At 33.6% G+C, this 16,079-nt stretch overlaps 1 protein-coding gene across 1 annotated transcript in view; it reads left to right on the top strand.

The window, feature by feature from the left end:
• Positions 1 to 16,079, top strand: part of LOC145292193 (cilia- and flagella-associated protein 65-like) — a 2,765,874-nt gene that overhangs the window by 2,575,913 nt on the left and 173,882 nt on the right. Inside the window, exons 37-38 of the mRNA XM_080138498.1 lie at positions 7,410 to 7,547; positions 14,455 to 14,747. Coding sequence (XP_079994624.1) covers positions 7,410 to 7,547; positions 14,455 to 14,747 — 431 coding nt within the window. The remainder of the gene's footprint in view (positions 1 to 7,409; positions 7,548 to 14,454; positions 14,748 to 16,079) is intronic.

Raw genomic sequence — 16,079 nt, 5'->3', positions numbered from 1 at the left:
TCTTATAATGATGGCCTCCAAGGTTTTCCTTGAACTTGGCGAATAAGCAAAAGTCACAGGGAGCACAGTCTGGGCTTACAGGGAGAGTGAGGTACTGTCTTGATGTCCATCTTGGTAAAATAGTCAAGGACAAGGATGGAGTTGTGGACTGTACCCTTGGGACAGACTTTGCACAAATCTTCCACATCTTTAGTTCCTCATGAATAATTGTGTGCACAGTTTCCACACTGGCATCAAACTGTGCACTTATTGTCTCTATAGACACACAACAGTCCTTATCCATGAAATTCTTTATTTGGCTAATCAACTCTGGTGTTCTGACTTCCTTACCCCTCATACACCTTTCATCATTCCTCAGACTCCCTGCCTTCCTTGAATCTCTTATGCCACTCAAAAACTGATGCTCGATTCATGCAAGTTCATCCAAAAGGAGTCTGAAGCATTCCATACGTTTCTGTGGCATTTTTTCCAAGTTTAAAACAAAATTTTATTGCATATCGTTCTTCTAAAGTCTCTTCCCATTCAGATTGCATTTTTGAAATTCACCAGCTGTGACAATCAGACTTTAGTAGGGTGTATTCTAATTCCTGCTATAGCTATTAATTTGAACCTGAAATCATAAAAATTAGTCATCTCATAAGATGTATAGCAATGGAAACTTATTGAAAGCACCTCGCATTTGCTAATATGGAAACATTCAAGAGTGTTAATTAAAGTATTTCATATTAAGATAAGATAAATTTATTTATGTGTCATATTTGAAAAGTTTTCAAATCTGTTTCTTGCTATAAAACGCGCAAGAGAGAAAATAATTGATATGTTTCAGATTCCAATTAATCTAATTCTATTTTAACTATTCCTGATGTACATTTTTTAGAACATCTGTCGTTTCCCAGGAATCAATGCTTATCATTATGTAGGCCTGCTTTAAGCCCTAAACATTTTAGGAACTTCTCTATTTTTGTTTAGTAATTTCTATCATTTTCACGTAATAAAATAAAATAAAACGTATTTTTTCTCTCTCTCTCTCTCTATGTATATATATATATATATATATATAAAAGTTAACGTGTCTATGTACATTTCACTTCGCAATAACTCTGTTAATTTTTAGTCTACAGACTCGAAATTTGATATACAGGGTACTGAGATTTAGGAAAATCGATGTGATCGGTTTTCGGCCAGAAATTTGGCTGTTAAGAGGTCAAAGTTCAACGATTTGACCTTTGAGAACTCTACCAAACTCCTCCGACAATTTTGGGTCTAAACACTTGAAATTTTAGATATAGGTTCCTTGGACATGGATCTAACTTAATAACTTGATTTGAGCCCAAAACAATAAATGTTAAGGGGTCATAATAGGGGTCAGAGTTAAAAAACAAATTGACCTCTGCGGTCTCTTCCAAATTACTCAGACAATTTCTAAATATTTTAAATTTTACATAAAGGGTATTCAGTGATAGGGCAAGCTTTTTCATCAGTTTCGGTCGAAAAATTTTAGTTACCAATATATAAATGTATGTATGTATGTATGTATGTCTGTCGGCTTGCATGTCTGCCTTAAACTTTGAATAGAGGCGACGAATTTTACCAAGATCAGTATCGTTTTAAAGTTCTATCTTTCATACGACAAATATCGAAAAATCGGCTAAAAACATTAATATCTTCCCCTTCAACTAGGCACTTTTCTACAGGGGGGGGGGAGTCACTTTTTTCGCCGATATTTTTTAAAGTTATCTTCTCCTTTAGACTGTCTAGCCTTAATTTTAAAAAATGTCGCTTCCGGTTTGGCGGTGGTCGTAACAGCATAAACGTTAGGTTTTACCCCGTTCTTTTCCTCCTTTGCGGTACGGGTTCGAGCCTGCCTTCATACTACCACTTTTTTTTTTTTTTTTTTGGCTCAACATACACATCCAAACACTCGGGCAACGCCGAACGCCGGGCTGAAATGCTAGTATATATATATATATATATATATATATATATATATATATATATAATCAATTACAAGCAGGAGCCTCTCAATGTTTTACCTAATTTGATCAAAATGAAATATACTTATCCATCCATACAAGTACTCTGGTTTATGCAGTTAAAGAATATATAGGGTTATGAGGGTTTATATCTGAAACTTATGGAGTGTTGCCATATCTGGGCTGGTGCACCTATCCCTAGCCTCTCGCTCTTAGAAAATTAATTTTTGTGACCTTATCTATCTAATAAGTCCAACTTTTGTCAACTAAGCTCCAACCCCTGTCTCATCACCATAATGTTGCATCGGTGCCTTGTTTTACAAATATTTAAATGTTCTGATGAACTCGTTGCATTTGTGCCCTCTTGATGTACATATCGACAATTTCGCTTAACAAAATCTCACCCCTTCACTGTTGAGGTTCCTAAATACGAAAAAGCTTTCTACTCTAATAGTTTCTTTCCTCAAACAGCTAGACTTTCAAATTCCCTTCCCACTACTTGCTTTCCTAACTGTACTGATATGCAGAAGTTCAAATGTAACGTAAACCAACATCTTGTTAATCTTTCCTAAGTCTGGTCCCAAATAATAGCCCCTTACATCCAAGTGGTGATATGCCTTGTTAGGGGTGAACGTGAGTAAAAAAAATTATAAGAAACAAACAAACAAGAACTATAACGTTACATATACACATAGAACTGTTTTATAAAAATCAGTTAAATTTTTTTTGCATAAGCAGGTATTTTTTTTCTTTTCAATTTTCCTATCTTTTTTTTTTTCTGGGGATAGAGCACCCTATAGGATTCCAGGCATTCACTCATGATTTCAAATCCTTTACCCAATAGATAATTTTAAGTTCTAACTGTGCCTTTAAGCACAATTGTTGGTATATCTATTGTACTTTGGTCACCAGGTATATTTGCAAGGTAATTTTTGAAATTCTTTTATCCGGTCTGCAGAGTCTTTTTTATTTATATGTTCCTGAGATAATTCATCTAGAAAATATTTGGCTCGTTGTTGGTTGGTATATTCTTCCAGTTCTCCTCAAACAAAATTCTTGGTGGATTTTTAACGATTCTTGTAAGCTATTTGGCAAACTTATTTTGTATTTTTGTTTCATTTGTAAAACAGTATTGTACAAAATGTGTGTTCAGTTTCGTGATGGAGGTTGTTGTAGTGGTTATGTACCATCATAAGTTATGGATTCTGGGAGCTCATCAGATATTGCTAGTGCTCACATTAGTAGCTCAATTTTGATGGTCAATTTCTGAGAGAAAAATTTGTAGACACTGGTTTCTGTATACTACTCTGCACAGTGTCAACATTTTCTCTATTTTAGTGCCTAACCATTAATGTCTTTTTGTTTTCAATCAATAATGTCCAAGCTGCATGCTATTACTGACATGGCTAATTGTGACAGTTACTTTGTTTTTGATTCTAAATTGGGTTTTGCAAATATTTCTTACATGGCATACATATTCTCTGCCAATTTTTGGCTAAGAGTTTGGCCTTGTCTGATGCTGACGAGATTACCTCAGGTCCATTGATGATGATTGGGATAGAGCACACGCTTCTGTTCAGAATTCTGTTTGCTATTTGCCAAAACTGGTGGGAGCCAAGTCGCTGCTCAGCTACTTTAGACTTGACAGACTGAGCATACAACTCTCTTGCATTCTTTATTACTTTTTTATAGTGGCTGCTGGCAGTCCTGAAAGCAGCTTTAGGACATCTATTACGTTGGAAGCAATGGAAAAAGTGATTTCTGTGCACACTGGCAGCAGCACATTCTTGAGAGAACCACGGCTGGCTGTTAGGTTTTTGCTGAAACTTTTTCGAGGGTATGAAACGGTCTATACCTACAATTAACCATTCCGTCAGGGCACATCCTATTTATACATGGAACACAGAGGTAGATCTTATATAAATGTATAGAAGTTATCCCAGTCAGCCATAGAGTATTGATATACTGTACAATGGAGAGGTACACCAGCGAACTTATTACATTTCATTTTTATCTTAACTGATATAACAGAGTGGTGTCTTTAAGATCAACATGGTAGATATAATAAACAATATTTATGGACGAGAAAATCTATTATTAAATAAAATAAAAAATAAAAATATAAATTAAATACTAAAATAAAATGTAGTTATTAACATTTGAATTTAAAAGGATAAAAATAAAAATTAATATTGCAACAACTTATCTCGAAAGAATTCCCGTCTTTAAATGTAAACTGTTGAAGGGATTTTAGCTTTAAAAACTTCAGCGTTTAAATGACTTTTTTTTAATATTGACAAATAATTTATAATAATTTATTATTATAATTTATCGTGATTTAAAAAAAATGTTTTATTCCTGCTCTTCTAGGTCTTTGATGTCAGTATCTTCATCAAGTTTTATGCTTTTAGTTTGGATCATCACAATTTTGAGGAAGAACTTGGCATATTTGTCCAAACCAAATTTCATTCTAATATCTTCGAAGAAGTCATATACAACCTGCAACAATCGACTAAAGTCAAAGTCTAAACTGGCATGCAGCTTGAGGTCATGTATGAAGAGCAGGTGATTGACTCTTTTGTTTGGGTCTTGTTAGCAGCCCTGGCTCAATGTGTAGGTACTCTGGTATTTTTTATTCACTAGTTTATTTAGCAGATCTATTTCCAGATAAAAGAGTAAAGGAGATAAGCTGTTGTCTTTGAAAATTCCTCATCAAATCTTGGCATCAGGGATTGTCATTGTTCCATTAGTGTGGCTTAATAACATACTTGTTTGTCACATTTTATTATATACAGCCATGGTTTTCTTGATTATTGGATGGATTTTATATAATTCAATAATTCAAGGCACCACAGTAATCAATAGGGCATACAATTTTGGTAAGGTTTCTCTGACTTCCTACATTCCTCACCGATGGTCTTATCAATCAACAACTGGTCTTTGATACCTGAATATTTCCTCATGTACTCTGCTTGTTCTTTTTCTAGGTATAATATAGAATTTTTTTATGTGGTCCAGTTGTTAAATATTGACCAGAGAACGCTGATTAACCTGGTCTATTATCATTATTATTATCATCATTAGAAAAATAAAACAATTAGATTTTGGAAAATGTTGATTTAAAGCTTTGAATGTTTAGTTAGGATTTGCCTCAGAGATAAAATAAACAATCTCGATGTAGGAATTTTAAAGAAGATTGGAACATTCGTTAGTTTAAATAAACAAGGTTAAGATCACATGAAGGACACGGTGGCATAATAGTTAGCACAGATCAAACTAATGAGTTGGTGAGAAATGTGTTAGCGAACAGGCGTATAGACGACCCTGTTGGAAGCAGAAAGAGTAAGGAATTAAAATGTAGAAAGACTCAGCGTGCCAAACTCCAACAAGACAATCCATAAGATGAATAAACCCATGTAAAATATAATTCGTTATTATGGCGTTCTTTTAGGAGTTTGGACCAATAAGAAGGTATGTGGTTGCTTTGGTCTGAGATGAGCAGACATATTGCTATCATTTGATTGTAAAAAGGTGTCTGTGTAAGTTTGTGAAACGTTTGTTAACTACATGTATTTGTGAAGAAGCGGCCGCACACACAACAAACATTTTATATACATAGAGTACACAAATATTTCTATACTATGTATACACACATTCATTAGATATCAAAGACACTGTGATATAGACCACTAGACAATTGACACAAGTAAGAAATACAGGCACACACACACACACATATATATATATATATATATATATATATACACACACACAAGACACATATGTATATGTTTATGTATACTTATGTATTCACATTACTGTTGACACGTGAGCCATAGTTTAGTAGTGGCTAGGTTACAGTAATTGAGTGTTTGGGGTCATTTGAAATCAGCCCTTTTGTTTGGACTGACTAGGAGCAAATACCACATTTTTTTCCCCTTCTAAACTGAATCAATTTTAATCTTTTGTCTCAATCTCCCTCACCCCATATAAAAACCCGACCTTGTCTAACTATGCCTTTGTGGGGAGGCAAATAAATAGGGAGTCAATCAATGCTAATCAAATCTTGATTTTTCTTCTCCTGTCTTCTAAATTATCTCTTCTACATTCTATTATAATAGCATAATAAAATTTTCCCATTTTTTTTTTCGTTGTTCTACAGTAAGATAACCAGTTTAATCTGACGAAAGTGATATTTCACTCACAGCCGTATTGCATGAGTAAAAGATGTGCAAAGAAAGTAAATTTAAATAATGCATTTGATATCACGCGGAGATTTTCATGAATAGTGTGAGACAGTTTCAAACTTAAAGTTTGAACAACAAAAAGAAAATATAAAATTATTACATTTACAATTAAAACTAGTTTTCTCCTAGATTCTTTTATATCAAGTTGGAAATTATTAAGAAAAATATAAAAAGATGTGACTAATGGAAATTGATAGTTTTGTCATTGTTTTATACTTTCAATCATTTTATTCTATTTATCTCCTTCCGGTTTAGCCAATTTAAATTGATTTCTAGTCACACACAGCCACACACGTGTATATATATATATATATATATATATATATATATATATATATATGTGTGTGTGTGTATGTATAACAGTAGATGTATGTGTCTGTGTGTAAATATTTAACCGATGAACTCTTCAACTACTGGTCACATACCACTGAAATTAAAAGAAAATTGTAATCATACACCAAGGATGCTTAATAAGAAGTGAAATCTTTGTTTGGATGGATGAATAATGCATACAGAAATATGTCTGCAAGTAGAAACGCAAAATGTTCATTTCGACGTATCAACATATTTCTATTACATTTGCACATGCGCAAATACACTCATAGTTCTAAGTGGCTTAATTTTAAATCATTATTTGTTGATAGCTCAAACGTTAAGGAACGCAGCTGGATCATTAAAAGTTTTGTTTTCGATTCTAGCTGATGACACCCCAAATCATTTTTTTAACTTTTGAAACCAGTACTATATATGTTTATAAACTAATATATGTATGTATGTATATATATGTATATATATATAGTAGGCCGCCCGGCATTGCTCAGTCATAAATATGCTTAAATTTTATATTTGGATTAATGAAAATTTCGTATTATTATATTATATTGGACCCAATACATAGTAATGATTTAGAATGTTGAAAAAGAAATGGCTTGTGCGGCACCACCAAGAATCGAAACCAACACGTTTAGCTTACGATTTACTTTTTCCTTTTATGTTAATGCCCGAGCTATGAAGACATGTTTGCTGAATGTTTAGTCCAATTGGATTTAAACTAGGCCCAGCCGATTCCATAGTCTGTGCCAGTGCACATTGCTCCATTCATGCTGATTACATGTTATTGAAAGGTAAAACCTGAAAATCTTTGATAAGTTACAGTAGCGTTCTTAGTTTAGTTGTTGTTTTTCTGCAGATCACTGACGATACGGAAGTGGAGAAATACAAATTGGAGCTGAAACTTTGGGAGAAGGAAATGAATCGCCAACAAATGGAATTCACACTTACAGAAAAGAATCTTGATGCTGTCACTCCAGAAATGAATGACGTTGAGGTGAGTTCAATCAAATCTTTATTTTATCTTCTTACAAGTCTAGATTTAAAACGTTTACATGTCAATTTTTTTAAAAATAATTTATATTCGGTAGCGAACTGTGGGAATTAAAACTCCCAGGCTAACTCGATTGTCGCCCTTTAACTCTGATAACTGGAGAGTGACATAACCACGTGACTTCCTGTTTCTTATATTTCTTTTTTTTCCGCTGAACTCTCGAGCAGTCAACATGTAATGAAGAGTCGCTCCCGATAGGGGCATCGGTCACCAACAGCGCTTTTGACTAGCCTGTCAGCCTCTCACAGCTATCAATCTGCGTTCTTTCGCTGATATATACCGGTATGTTTTCATCATCACTATGCGACCTTTTGCTTTTCAATCCTTCTACCATCCAATACATTCACCATACACATGGGGACGGGATCGTCTATCACACAAGCTGACCATCCTGTCCCCTCTACAGAACAATACAAAGTGTAAACTTGTTGAATGGCAAATTATCTTCTAATTGTGTCCTTATCTTTTATATATCTACTAGCAGGATACGTGTACTGGTGTTGCCCGGTGGAAGTATGTCTCCCACCCCACCTGAAGAAAAAAAAATTAAGTACGATTGTTAGTTAGATCCAATGTGTGAATAATTTTGATAAAAAATGACATTTCCTGACAATCGTAATCAAATCTGCATGTCTATTATGTTGCCACAGTTTAAAACTAATTTTACAATCTGACATTCAAGTTATCCTGACGTTTGCCTCAACTAATCAAAATTGATGAAGTTATTTTTCATGGAAATCGCTCCAGACAAGATTTGAAGCTACTTGAACTAATAAAACAAATACCACTTCATGGTTTTTAACTAGCCAATGATAAATGTTGTATGGATAGATTCCAACCCAGAAAACAGCAATTCTTCCTCCTCCATCGCTCATGGAATGCGAGGACTAAAAGACGAAATAAATAGGAAGTGAGAGTTATATGGCGCACTTTCTATTTTATTTTTATTATTATTATTAACAGCATAGCATATTCATCATTAACTTCTGTGAACATTAATTTTATGCACTTTCGAGACATTTTGTCATTTTAAAAATCTAAATCTCAAAATATTTAGATAAGATCCGCAAGATCTTCCTTTAAGTGTAAAATGAATCACATATTTATTTGGCATCTGTGAATAATTTCTTTTCAATTGAGTTTTCAAAATTGTTGCAGATAAAAGACTTATTGTTCAGAAATTCTATGAACAATGAATTCTCTCTCTCAACATATACTGGTCTTCTAATGAATAACATGAAGTATGCTTCTTATTTGTCCATAGAGTCGGCATTACCTATTAACGTCTGGATGACATCATAAACGATAGTTTAAGCAGAGGACTAGAGACCTCTGTAGCTCTAATCACCAAAGTTAAGTAACAATGGCCCTGACCAGTATCAGATGGGTAACCATTTGGGAATGCTAGGCGCTGTATGTGCTCTCTGCTTATCTTGGCTTCTCTTCTGCTTACTTACATTATAAAAAAAAAACGTTATATTGTTTTCACTTTAAAAGGATGTCACATGGTCTTGGTCATATTACCTTTGCGTTGTGATTTGGCTTTCAAGCGCACCTGATGGATATTTTATTTTATTCAAATTAAATCAACACGTCTATAACGGAATTCACAACCCTGATATTAATCTTGCGTAGCCAACGCACCGTTCCTGCCTTTCAAAACACTGAGAGACAACGCGCGGATTTTTACAAACTGACTTTTCTTTCTCCAACTTTACAACATGGCAAGAAAGAAAAAAAAAAAGAAAAAAGAACGAAAAAAAGAAAGGAAAACGGCATACAAAATACTGAAGATGGACTTTGACTCCAAAATATATTTAATTTATAAATTTCAGACAAGTATTAGTTTATTTTCGTAATATTGCGTTGTGTTTTGGCTTCCAAGCGCACATTATGCGCATTTTATTTTACTAGACTATGTATTATTTTCATTAATATGAACCGGGTGTCTACCTATATATAATATTAGCATGCCGCCCGATGTTGCCAGGTCGCAAAACACGCTTAAATATATTTTAATTTATGTCTCTACTTATATATAATGTGTTCTTTTTTTAGATGCGGCGAACCTTAAATTAAAAGGAGTCACAGAAAAATGTTTTTTTATACAAATCTACGGTTTATTACAATGATTCATTTTTGACATTTATAATACAACTTTGAGTATGTGGCAATTATACCTATCAGTCGACTAATTAAAACACCTCTACTCTGAGAGAATAATTACACAGTGATTTTAACATTTATCTATATCCATACAAAGTTGAATTATTCGTCGCATTTACGTTGATATTAAAAGTCTACTTTTTCTATTTAAAAAAATTATTAAAACGAACTTCTTAATATACTCAGTCATGGATATGCAAGCTACTAAATAAAAGTCACCTAATTTGCATATTCTTTGAAAAACGAACTTTAATTATTCATTTTTATGATTTCTTATTAGATGAGTGATTTCATTTTACTAATTAAATTAGCTCAGTTCTATTTATGCATATTTTCTGCATTGTGCTTTATTGCATAGCATTTAGAATGATAAGATTCTAGCACACGAACATGTACTTATATATATATATATATATATATATATATATATATATATATATATATAAATGAACATATCTATCGCGGAGAACACAACTTTAACTTTATATGAGTGATCTTGTGTGTGTACATAGAACATCTCTATAAAACTCTTTTTTTTACGGATTTAAAACTTGATTTATAGCAAATTTTGACCCGTGGAACAATTTCAATATGGTTTTTAGCCGGCAAATAGTTGCTAAGACGTCAAAATTGAAAAAAAAAGTTCAACTTTGTAGGAATGATTCGATAAAACTTATTATTTCCGCACAATGCGTAAATATACATTCATAGCTTAAAGTCGCTTCATTTTTAACCTTTGTTTATCTGTCGATAGCTCATATGTTTACAATCAAGGTTGAAACGCTAAATGTTTCGGGTTCGATTCTAGCTAATAATACGGGAATCATTTTTTTTATAACTTTTGAAATCGTTGCTATATATTGGGTACAATATTAATATTCAATACAGAATTGGCTCTGTGATAATACGAAATCTGCAAGAATTAAGATTTAAGTGTATTTTATGACCTGGATACGCCGGTATATATTGGGTACAATATAATAATCAACAGACTATTGGTTCTATAATAGTAAATATGAAATCTGCATGAATTATAGTGTAATATTTAAGCGTATTTTACGACCGGGCAACGCCGGGAAGGATGCTAGTAGATGTATATAAATATTGTCCATGTAAATATCTATGCTACTTCTTATGTTTAGAGATGATCATTGGATTTTATCTCAGAGTCAAACAAGCAAACACAAACATGGTATTTGTTTGCTAATGCCTTTTTTTCATCAGTTTTTTTCTTTGGAAGTTTGATCCTATTCAACATAGGAGTAAGTATTAGTCATAAAAAAGGAAGATGCCAAATCAATGTCATAACAAATATTTTATCCTTGAATTATGTTTGATATTTCAACTGATCAAAATAGATTAGCTCGTCTTATGATTTATATCCACAAGTTAAAATGTCGTCTAGCAGCTTGTCTAGTACAAAATTCGAAACTACTGAACACGTTTCAACTACAATTAGTATGGAGATTGTTTATAAGCCAAAGTGTGCCATGAGTTATTTAAAGCTAATCAGGGTTGATACAGGAGGCCATCTAAGTTCAAAAATAAGACGAATCCAGCTTTTTTCTATGTAAGTGTTTCACTTTTCTTTTTATTATTGAAGTATCACAAATAGTTAATATTTCTATTATATCTCATCATCAGCTGATTGGCACTGATTTACAATTATTGTGTCCATTGTTATCTACTTTGTCTGCAATGAAAGAATGAATGTAACACATCTTTATACAAAAGTAAATGTCTGTCTTCAAATTTCTTTGGACATTTGTTAGGTAAAAATTGAAAGTAAAGACTCCTTGGCAACGTCGGGTATATACAGCTAGTAGTTTAATATTAATACCTTTGCTCCTCCTTCAAAAGGCAAGATTTTAATTTTAGTATAATTAAAATGACTAGAATCGAAAATAAGAAAAATTGCAACATGATTAACATATATATTAGACATTTTAGTCTGTTAAAAATGGGCAAACGTTATAGCCCATTGATTAAGAGTAGCTTTATGCCAACTAAGTTAAGAAGTCTCGAAATGAAGTCAGGGGAAGTATAAAAAGGATCCAAATTGACTACCGATGGACAAGCATACGGAGAGGAGAAAAAGAAAAGAGAAAAATAGAGAGAAACAGGGAGAAAACCAAAGGAGAGGTAAAGAGCCTGTCAGAAAAATATTCTTTCAGGGCCTCCACCAGATCATTACCATACTCTTAATTCTGTCTCGTTTTCTTCTTTAATATATATATATATATATATATATATATATATATATCTACACACACTAGTGGATAGTGGATGATTGTTCTTTTGTAGGCACGCAGATGGCTAAGCAGGCTCAACTTATTTTCACAAATCTTGCTGCAGATATGACATGCAAGTCGACTGATTTTCGTTTGCACATAACTATATTAAACTCATTTGTGTCGCTTGTTTAGTCGTTTCGTTGATTTCAACCATGAGATCTCATGTGACTCAGGAGACCAGTCCTTAACAGATTTCAATTCATTTTGGAATGAAAGAACATCAGAACATTATTAGTTTCTCTCTCTCTTTCCTGCCTTTTTGATCTTGGCAGTCAGCTCATCGTTCATGTTACTGTTGAATCAGATGGTCATTGTTGGCATTCATTTCCCCACTATCTTACAGTTACAATTTTTTCTAGAAAAAACATTGGTTACTTACGGAAGGGACCACGTGACGGTTGCCAACATCCCTAAATGAAAGTACTTCTGTGGATTCGAACTGAGCACACCTAGGTTATCAGTTTGTGTCATTAACCACTTAGCCATAATCACCTCCTATTGTTGGTGTTGTGGGCAGTATGTTTGGTATCAAATGCGCTCTACGCATAATAGTCCATTGCACTGCAATCAAATGAGTTTAGGATTCATAAATTGAGATTAGTGAAGTCGTTTCTCCAGGGGTGCGCATGAAACTGTTATACCCATATGGCTTTCTCAGAACCACCCTCTCCAATTAATGCTTAACAACAGTGAACAGCAACTTAATATAGGCATTTAAATTAAGTCTAAGTTATGACATGGTCATTACTGGAAACACTTAAAAACCACAATGTTTAAGCAAACAGTCTTTATTATCTGTTAAAGTTTGCACAAACTGCAAGCTAGCCATCTGTTCTGTGCATTTTGTGACTAGTCCTAAGAAAACCCAAAGCATTTCCAGCTCAAGTGGGTTTGCTGTAGAACTTCTTAGCTTTCATATAAAGCAGTTCTATTGAACTTTGATGATGAGTTACATTTCTTGATGGCTACTGCTTCTATATGTTGTTCTAATTCTACCGCTCATGTTTCATGGGCTTCAAGGAGTTCTGAGCTGCAGCTAAAATGTCTAAGTTTTTATAAATCCTTATGACACAAGTCACTCATTCTAATATCTCAGGGCTTTCCAGTCATTCATGGTTTCCAGCTGTCTCTACTTCAATAGTACACAGAAAGAGCTAGCCGTTGCACTTTACCGCTAGTAAATACTTCAATTGATTCTAGCATGAAAGAATATCAAACATTATCAATTTGTCTTAAACGCGCATATATATAAAGAAATATATACGTATAGTAAGTAATAAAAACTATATGTGGCAATTACGCTACACAGAGGCATCTGGTTTCATCCCTGTAGAAAATTGGCCGCTAAAATGCATCGAATTCATGTTACTGACTATTTTGATATATCCATGGAGTGTTTAGACTAACTATGATTAAAAAGATTCAGCAGCACGAATTCCATGCATTTTAGCCTGCCGATTCCCTATAGGGACGAAACGTGGACGCTTTTGTGTAGCTTAGTTTCAATAAATATATTTTCATAACTTATTAGCTAGCTCTACTTGCATATGAAGCACTGTTGGAGTAAATACTGAAAATAAACACATAATATTATAAGTAAATATAATATATTAGGTACATACATGAAATTATATATATTTGTGTGTGTGTAAGTTAAAAAAATAGAAAAATTTCATAAAAGTCACCTGTGGTAGAAAATGAAAGCTAAAAAAATCATTATTTGGATTATTCAAACTATTGTTCTCATTTTGAGTGTTATTTGCTCAGCGTTTCGGCCAGTGTAACTTCTGACTTTTAGGTGTATCTTTGTCAAACTCCAGAATTTTCAGGGAATTTCAAACAGAACACTTTATGTAATCCACAGGATCAGCATGCTGTCGTTCCATCAGTTATGAATTGGTAAAAGTCCTATGTAATTCACAATTGTATTTTGAGTGTAGCCCACACTGGGTATTGAACCTTCAACCTCCAGAAGAGTGTGACTTACAACTGAATTTTACCAAATACTTATTCCACTATACCACAGTTTCTGCAAGGAAATGTTGAATCAAAGAATGTAAAACATTTTCTTTTGCTTTTAAATTTTAAATAATCTCTCCTGGACGACGCTGGGATCTTTGCTACTTGTAGTTTAAAATGAAACTATTGAGAGCATTGCTTTCAAAAGAAATCTTTAAAGCATCACTTGTGTTGTTATTGTTAATTTTTTTGCTTCAAGACATATGCATAAGTGCCAAAAAAATGAATAGAAATCATTCTTGTAGAAAAATGTCTGGAAATATAAAGGCAAACGAATTCTAATTGCCATGAAATCTGTTTCAAATGTATTTTTTTAACTTGTTCTTATGAATATTTATATAGTCAAAATATTCAATCTTTTCTATTTTCAGTTGCTCGTATCCCCAGGAAGAATATGTCCTTTTATTTCTCTCAGTGATGAAAGTTCTTTTAAAGAAGAACAGATGGTTGCCTACAGGACATTACCTCCCATCAGGCGAGTCCCCATGGACAAGCAAATGGAGACTTTTAGGCATACAAAAAAATTCCAAAAGAAGAAATACTGGAAAAAACCACAACCACCAGAAAGTTCCATTTTGCATTTGGGAATCACAGCTCGGACTTATGATGTCGAAGAATTCGAAGTAAATAATCCAGAAGAATACAGATATTTTTTTCTTGATAAGTGAGTAGGATTCATTGTACATTTTACAAGGGTTTACTGTGTGTTGATTTGATTTTAGATGTTCTTGTTTTTACTAAGATGCCACCACTTATCAAAGTCCAAAAGCCACCCGAGGATAAAAATGTGACTACATCGTAATGTGTATTATTTGAATTCTTTGGACTACTGTTCTGATATTGAGTGATATTTTCATAACGTTTTGGTCGACCTTCTTTAGATGTATCTTGTTAAACTCGGGAATCTGCAGAGAATTTCCGTGGTCCAGTAATTAGAGTACTCCGAAAAATTCAGTTGTAAAAGAGACATTCTTTTGAAAGTTCAATCCTCAATCTGGGCGACCGAAAATACAACTACATGGCTGATGGGATGAGAATATACCACACCCGTGAATTAAATGAAGGGTTTCGTTCGAAATTCCATGCAGATATCGAGTTTGATAGAAAGATTTCTGAGTTTGGTAAAATACACCTGAAAAAAATCGGAGATTACAACGACAGAAACGTTGTGAAAATGACACTCAAGATGAGAACATTAGTTCGAAGAATCCAAATAATATAAATAACCAACCCTCATCTCAAAAATTTAAAAATGTAATACATCGTGATGGTTGGAAATGATGATAGTGATTGAAAAGAATATGATTATTTAAGGTGACTGAACAAGTATTTATTTTCCATTAGGCTTGAAAACGACCATGTTGTAGTCGACTGGAAAGCAGCCTTACAGTATTGTATTCCACAGATGGGCAGTTATGGAAAAGAAACATTGTTCATCGAAGTTTTGTTAAGTTTTAAGTAGAGAGAAGGAGAAAAGAGAACTATTGACAGTGGTTGTAGAAAGAAGAGTTTTTTTGTTTTGTTTTGAAGATTTTTCAGGGATGGGCATGGACTGAAACTCAGTCGAGGATCTGCTCTGAAAATAACGATAGTACAGAGTTAGTCTAGCAACATATCTTATTTCTGATACTATCTCCCGCATGCCTAAGAGCCATATATGTCCTAAGATGGAGTACTGTTGTCATATTCTATAGCAAGCCCCACTCTCTCCAATGGTTTACTTCTACTTGTGCAGCTGCCATTGCTCAAAGGCAGCATGTGTACAGCAGATTCAACCGACATATGTCCAGTTCAAACGGACAGAAGTATATAGAAGCTAGAAGTAACTGTAAAAGAGAAATAGCGACAGCTAAGACTGAATACACTGAAACCATCAGAAAACGCATCGAAGAACAGAAATTAGGAATCTGTGATTTTTGGGAAATCTACAATCTGCTTCAATAATTACAAGAAACCTTCTCTACCACAAATAGCAATGGCTAAGAACACATTACCT

The sequence above is a fragment of the Euprymna scolopes genome, chromosome 13, assembly GCF_053919585.1.
Source record: "Euprymna scolopes isolate OS-2025 chromosome 13, ASM5391958v1, whole genome shotgun sequence".
In the NCBI taxonomy this organism is placed as follows: domain Eukaryota; kingdom Metazoa; phylum Mollusca; class Cephalopoda; order Sepiida; family Sepiolidae; genus Euprymna; species Euprymna scolopes.
Note: the sequence above shows the minus strand (reverse complement) of the source record. Positions and strands in the feature narration are given on the sequence as shown.